Here is a 7535-nt window from a genome sequence, read left to right on the forward strand (position 1 = left end):
TTAAATGTAACGTCTCTCTTTATTACCGTTTTATTTGCTTTGCTTATGCTCTATCTGGTGCTTTGCTCTCTATCGGCGTTCGACAGCCGCTGTGGGGGAGGCTCGTCAAAGAAAGCAGAAGACACTTCAGATTCGATCATCACAGTAGTTAAACGTTTAGCTGTCTGGCACAGTGACCTGCCTGCCACAGAGTTATAAATTAAACCTTACATAAACCTAACAACTTCAAAAGTCTTGAACCGGCCCCCGCGTCTTCAATCGACCCATCGTTAACTCTCGTTATCAAATCCGCACACCTTTCGCTAGTTTTGGATAAAACATATATATTAACTTAAGTACAATAAACTGTGAATATATTAACTGAACAATCATCGTCTCTTAAATAATCTTGCAAAACAACGCTACTGAAGAAGCTCAGTAGCTCAACAGATGTAGTTATTTTTAAAGGACTTGGAGAACATTCAATTCGTAGCACAATCAAAATTCTATCTATTGTACATATAGTCGAATTTTCTATAGAAAGTATATTTCACGTAGTAGTGGATAAATTCCTAGGACGGGAAATCTTAGCACAAGGATTCGGTATAACCATGAATGTCTGAATTTTATAAAACCAAAACATTTAATGAATTAACTGAAGCGCCCAAGAAATGCTATGAGCTGCTTTTGAACAACGATAGCGAGTTGAGTGGTACCAAGTACCAAGCTTATTGACCTCCTAAGAGAGTATGCAGATATTTTCATAGACGGTATTCCTCTTAGTCGTGTTACCACTGGATAGTTCCAAATCCGATTGATTGATTTAAACAAAACGGTACAGCGGCGTCCGTATACATTGAGTGTAGAAGAAAAGGAAGTAGTGCGTGCTAAAATAAAACAAATGCTCGATTGCAAGGCTATACGACAGAGTTGCTCTCCATTTGCTAGCCCAATGTTATTAGCAACTATACAGACTATACAGCGGTGATATGGGGATACGAGCTCTATTAAGCAGAAAAAACGAGAAGGAACGTGCGAGTCGCTTCTGGGGACGCGACTCTACTTACACCCGTACTCAGTCAGCATATACATTTTTGAGCATATGAATTTTTAGAATTTTAGAATTACAAAAAAAAATTTTTTTGCTACATCTGCTATCTACATCTACAATGTATATTCTACATCTAACATGTAGATTGTACATGTTCCATTTAGATTCTACATCTCCTCCGCTAGAGGTTGCTCGCGCACTGAACGCGGCAGAGTGTGCGAGCGAGTAAGAGATAGGTACCGGGTCTCTGGCAGGGGGAGGCAGAGGAAGCAACAGAAAATTAATTTATTCATTTTGGCTATAATTTTGATCCGATCTGATTCAGATTCGGCAGTCTGGTAGATATGGGTATTTTCTACGATACTGCGTTGTTAGTTTTATTGTATCTTTAAAATTGTGCCTGCCACAGATTTTCGTCCTTTGTGGGGGCAGAAGGTGGCGGGGCGAAATTTTGAAATACACTTGTAGCAGTGTGACATCACATAAGTTTGGAAACCGAATTTGGTTTCTCTAGCTCTTATAGTCTCTGAGATCCAGGCGCTCATCGAGACGGACAGACGGACGGACAGACGGACATAGCTATATCGACTCGGCTATTGATGCTGATCAAGAATATATATACTTTATGGGGTCGGAAACGTTTCCTTCTCTGCGTTGCACACATCCACTTTTACCACAAATCTAATATACCCCTTAACTCTTTTTTGAGTACGAGTATAAAAACTCAGACTCCCACAAAACACGCCGACGTACGCAATTAATCTGCAAACTGGTCTCTCTGCAGTATTTATATATAAGCTGCAAAAACAGACGAGGCGGACAGACAAGCGTGAGCACAACGAGCTAGTGGAAGCGTATCAAGGCCTTTATACAGTAGCCTTGCCCATAATCTTGAAGACTACAGCTATTTCACAGATAGCATAGATGGAGGTTTAAATCTATGCTATCTGTGAAATATCACTCATCTTCAGAGCACGCATAGAAACGCTACCACGTAACGCGTCCCCATATAGAAATCTCGCTGCAGCGGAATGCACGCACCGGAGGATACAATGCACTTTCTGACGACATGTCCTATCCTAATGGAGATTAGATATATGTAGATATATATTAAATGTATATAAAATATTTCGGAAGTCCATCTCTAACAGTCCAGGGCTTGACTGCCCTGCTCAACGGAACGGCACATTTCGTCAATGAAATGTTGCTTTACAGACAGGGTATATTGAAAGAGCGGTTTGAGAGTCGACAACATCCAAGCCACGCCAACCGATGAGTTCGAAATTTTAATTTAATAATTTATATGTATCTTTATCTTTAATACAAATTAAATAAAGAACACACTACTACTACTACTTTCTTTTTCGATCAAAAAAAAATTAAGGTTTAGCTTTATATGCACTATTTATTGTAAACACCATGTACTCGTGTAGACATATTTTGAATAAAGCAATGAACATGCGAAATAGTAGACAAGAAAAAACTGTCTAACGAATCGAACAAGAGAACAAAAATGAGAGTGTGGGCATGTTGCAATTGCGTGAATCTCAATCACAAATCAACAAATCCAAAAATCGTTTATATACATATGTCATAGATTGAATAAGTAATTATATGGTTTATTGAATATAAAGAAGAATGAGAACGGATCAAGGGAATTTTTGGTGTGTACCCTTAATATATGTTGTAGAGTTGTTGCAGAGAGCGTGGCGTGACAGCGAAGTGAATGCTCTCAGTTGAGTATGTCAAAGTATGGAAAAGGAGAAGAGTGGCAACCCTAGTGAGGCTGACAGTCAAGCAGGCAGAGTTGGAGAGAGAACGGACACACACAAAAAGAAAAGTCGAGATGGCTAGCGACACATATATAAAACAGTATCGTATTAATTCGAGCACTGATAACTCTAGAATGGCTGGACCGATTTCCATGGTTTTTGATTTGTCTCCGTCCCGAATAGCAGAATATTAAATAAAATTAGGATAGCGACCGCGGCTCGGGAAATTGCGATTTAAGTATTTTTGTTTCAGTTTGGCCTTACAAGGGCTGTCAAACATTAGTATTGTTGATGCAGTAGGCCTTTTCAGGGCTGTCAAATGTATGCTAACTACACAAATAAAATTAAATATTTGAATATCAGCTACGTTATCAACCAGACGTCTATGTTCGGCTCGTCGTTTTCGAGTGCAAGGTTTATTCACTACAAAAAAAAATTTAGTGCATATTATGATAGACGTCGTGATTGCTGCGAACAAAAAAAAAACAAAAAACAAATTGACTGGAGAAACGCCTGGATTGTGCTGCCTTAATGGCAAAGTGAAATTGTAAATCAATAGTAATCCTTAGTCTGAATAGTACAAGATGGTTTTCAAATATGAACGAAGAGCGGAAGAACGGGAATCCGTACTGGAGAGAAAAGGACGAAGCATCTATATGCCTAACGGGATACGGAATGGAAGACGATCAACTGAAGATGACGAAAACGGGAACGGAATATTTTATACCCTCCAATTATTGCATTCTCTTGCATCCAAACACAATGTGCCACAGTGAAGCGTGGCCGGACCGCTTTGATGTGGAAACCTATTCAAATAAGCAAACGTTTTCTTTTTTGGTCGTTTTTGGTATTTTTTATACCCGTACTTGAAGAGTTAAGGAATACATTTTATTTGTGGTGAAAGTGGATGTGTGCAACGCAGAGAAGGATTCGTTTCCGACTAAATAAAGTATATATATTCTTGATCAGCATCAACAGCCGAGTCTATAGGTCTGTCCGACTTGTTTGTCGCCTGGTAGATATGGTCATTCTCTACGATACTGCGTTTATCGTATCTTTAAAATTGTGCCTGCCACAGATTTTCGTCCTTTGTGAGGGCGGAAGGGACGGAGCGAAATTTTGAAATACACTTGTAGCAGTGTGATATCACATTAGTCTGGAAACCAAATTTGGTTGCCCTATCTCTTAAAGTCTCTGAGATCATGGCGCTCATCAAGACAGACAGACAGGCAGACGGACAGACAGACATCCACTTTTATCGCAAATACAATATATCCCTTAACTCTTTTTGAGTACAGGTATAAAAATGATCATCCCTGTTTTCGGTAGACAAATATTTTATCTTGTCTGAGTACTAGACTACTAGGTTTTAAATATATACCAGCAACATTGTGAAACACGGGTATTTAGTGAACCATCCCCTTATTTAGTACATTTAACATTATTTAGTACATTTAACATAACGAAGTTTCTCAAGTTTTGTATTTACGTACCGGAATCAAAATTTGGGGATTCCGTATCGTCCAACATCTCAATAATTTGTTCCATATTTCTCATAAAATGTTGATATGTTTGTGATCGAGTTACTTCATCCTTTAAATCTTTTGAGTTTGAAATGGCTATTATTCGTTCGACGCGACGTACTTTGGGTTTTGAGACTAAAGAAACGTAAGTTTTAGATGATTAGACTATTTTTTAGGTCATAAGAATATTTACATATTTGTTCCGGGGGAATATCACCAATAGAAACAGCCATTTTTCGTTTTGAAGCATACCGTTTCTCATCTGCTTTAATAGTTGAAAACATATCCAAAGCCGTGTTAAATGTTTCCGCAGTAGTCCCCCTGACTTCTAACTCAGGTATAGGCATAATATTCAAACTTGTATTGGGCTGTTGTTCTGATGATTGTTGGAGTAACCCAATACTTCTAGCCAATTCTGGTGACTTTTGTACAAATTTTTTAATACTTTGCTGCATCATGAGAGTATCCTCAACGTTAAGACGATTTATACATACCCGAACCTGGGACTTGCCACTTGATGACGTCGATGTCGAAGTAGCTGTCGAAGCTGAATGATTATTTTGATGGGGTTCTTTTCCAATGGCAGGTCCACTATTATTACTTAGCAGCGATGTTGAAGTTGCAGGTAATAAGTGTACTTCTGGCACGTTGGTACCTAGCGTCGCCAACTGATTTTTTTTGTTTGGCAGTAAAGATTTCTGTTGATCTGTTTGATGTGCAGCAGATTCCGTAATCTGCTGTCGTTGTAAATTTAATACATTTTGGAAGTTGCCTTGGATCATTGAGGTCGATGTTGCGGCAGCTTGGGAATCGGTCATAGCAGCTTGTAAATGATAAATTGGTGATTCCAAAAAGGGGAATTCATCAGCCATCCGATTAAAAGATTGATGATGGTCTACGGGTTTAAGATTATCGCAATTTAATGTATATTCTTGAACTTTAAGGTGACTGAAATACGGTTGCTGCACAGAGTGTAAAGATGAATCCGAGTTCTTTATTTCTGGAGTGTTATGAACGATTTCCATTTCCTCAATTTTTGGAAATTTTTGTGTAACATCTTTCCCTTGGTTTGGCGGTATCTCCATTCGTTTATTGATTTCGTTGATGTTTGTCCTGGAACTAATCATGGAATACTTATCTGGAAGCACGTCAGTAGCAGCCATACTAAAATTGAGGAGTTTGTAAACATATAATAAGTTTATAATATTTAGGATTTCAGTTTAACAGTAAAAGTTAATGATTCCCACCTGAAAGATTTCTCAATATACGTTTGCGATTTTTGCACCTTTTGTGATATATCAGTAGATGACGCCGTCGGCTGCGGTGAGGAATGTAATTGACCCTCAATGTGTTCGCTTGGAGTTAATCCCTTAGGTTTGTTATGATCACTTCGCACTGGATATTACAAATAATAATGTAAGAAAAATCACACACATAAACTACTGTTAAAACTTACTTATCTTTAATGGCGTGTTAAAAACAGTTGGCCGGAAATTGTAAATGCCCTGGAGCAGCTCTGGATAAGTACTAATATTAGTTCCATGTTGTTCAATAGTATACTCTGGTTTTAATTCGCTGGAATATAATCATGATTAATGCTAAATTATTAAACACAAAACTTTACTTACATATTGTCAGAATTTGTTTGTTCAATAGCATTTACTAACTGACGTACGAGAGCGCCATCTCGAACAGAAAGTAAATTATCAGATTCACTTGCAACTAAAGCATGGAACAACAGTGATTTATTCAGTGAGACTGCACTCAGGAGAGAATCGGATACAGGTAACTCGCTGAGCACTTCGTAAAATAAACAATGAATGAAGCTATATTCATTTCTACATTTGAAATATATATGAATTAATACTTACAATCAGAAGTGCTGGTTAGACCCGCTAACGTTGTGACGGGTACGCTCGGGATGTCACGGTCCCCCATTATTTATGACAAGCTTGGATTTTCAGATTGGTGTGCCTTTTTTACAATGGTTTAATATTTTATATGATTCGGTTTGGTTTATCTAAACTGGTAGATCTAAACTTTCAATAAATTGGGAAAATTTGTATTTAATTGACTATTTACCAAGTTTTTTGTATGATACATATAGACACATTTTAAACATTCATACATATGTATGTAGGTATAGACGTGTCGACATATGTATGTACATTTAGGTTAACACCCGTATTCTGGCACTAAATTATGATTTTTATTTATTAAAGCATTGAAATATTTATTTGGAGCAACACATACACATATTTGTACTCAAGTCTACTAGCCAATGGAAATGCATATGTATGCAAGTAGATTTAATTCCTTGGCAATATACATATGTACATACATGTGTTTTTAAAAATTCACGCATGAGATTTCTCTTAGTAACTAGCCGTAAAAATAGTTATTTTCGTACAAAAAACACACGTACAAATACAAACGTCGAAATAATTATTTATATTATATATCCCAATACAATACTTATATGACTACTATACAAGAAACATATCCAGAGAATAGTTGCCTTGAGTTTGGAATGTTTTAAAGATTTTCTTATTTGTGACTGGATCTCCTTTAAATATACTTTTATTCATTTTAAATACAGCACACTTTCAACATAAAAGACTTTAAGCTAATAAATTAACTTCATTTATTTATTTTCAGAAATAAAGATTTAAAGGAACATGGCCGACCAATGTGAACGGATACTGGAGGCTCTGAAATCATCTTGGGTAAACAGATTGTAGGACAGTCAGCTATTGTCTGTTAGATCATATAGCAGGGTTGATAAAGTTACATGGTAATCGGCTTTACACATTTATGGTATTCGTGAAATTGTTTGAACGACAAAGCTTTAGTTGTGATTAGTTGTTAGAATGACATTGTTTACCTTACAGCCTTTTCACGACACATTTATGAAATGATACGATAGCCATTTCACACTGGCGATCATCCACCATCCATTTCTGGTATGGTCCGTAAGGTTTTGCCGTTCCGAAAAATTCCCACATTAATCCACCATTCATCTGGGATGTTCATAATTCGCTAGTATCTATGCGATAATTATTCAACAATTTTCAAATGAAACCATAAATATTTTATATTTACAACGAAAGAGTGCAATTCACGACGAAAATGTAAACAATAATAGGAAAATGGTAAAAAAACAACAATAAAACATCTGATATGTCAGAATTGTCTCAGGCGCAAAATGTG

At 37.0% G+C, this 7535-nt stretch overlaps 1 protein-coding gene across 2 annotated transcripts in view; it reads right to left on the reverse strand.

Moving 5' to 3' along the window:
• The window catches only part of LOC111080406 (nipped-B protein), a 47052-nt gene extending 39977 nt beyond the window's left edge, over positions 1–7075 (reverse strand). The window contains exons 1-8 of one of the 2 annotated variants that reach the window (XM_041595585.1): positions 6904–7075; positions 6197–6359; positions 5954–6125; positions 5782–5900; positions 5573–5720; positions 4820–5489; positions 4519–4747; positions 4296–4460 (exon numbers count right to left, since the gene is read on the reverse strand). In XM_041595585.1, coding sequence (XP_041451519.1) covers positions 4296–4460; positions 4519–4747; positions 4820–5489; positions 5573–5720; positions 5782–5900; positions 5954–6125; positions 6197–6263 — 1570 coding nt within the window. In that variant the 5' untranslated portion in view covers positions 6264–6359; positions 6904–7075. Of the gene's footprint in view, positions 1–4295; positions 4461–4518; positions 4748–4819; positions 5490–5572; positions 5721–5781; positions 5901–5953; positions 6126–6196; positions 6360–6750 lie in introns of both variants that reach the window. The other variant, XM_041595584.1, reaches the window with a different exon arrangement.
• Between the last annotated feature and the right edge of the window lie 460 nt (positions 7076–7535).

Source organism: Drosophila obscura, unplaced genomic scaffold, assembly GCF_018151105.1.
Source record: "Drosophila obscura isolate BZ-5 IFL unplaced genomic scaffold, ASM1815110v1 contig_137, whole genome shotgun sequence".
NCBI lineage: Eukaryota > Metazoa > Arthropoda > Insecta > Diptera > Drosophilidae > Drosophila > Drosophila obscura.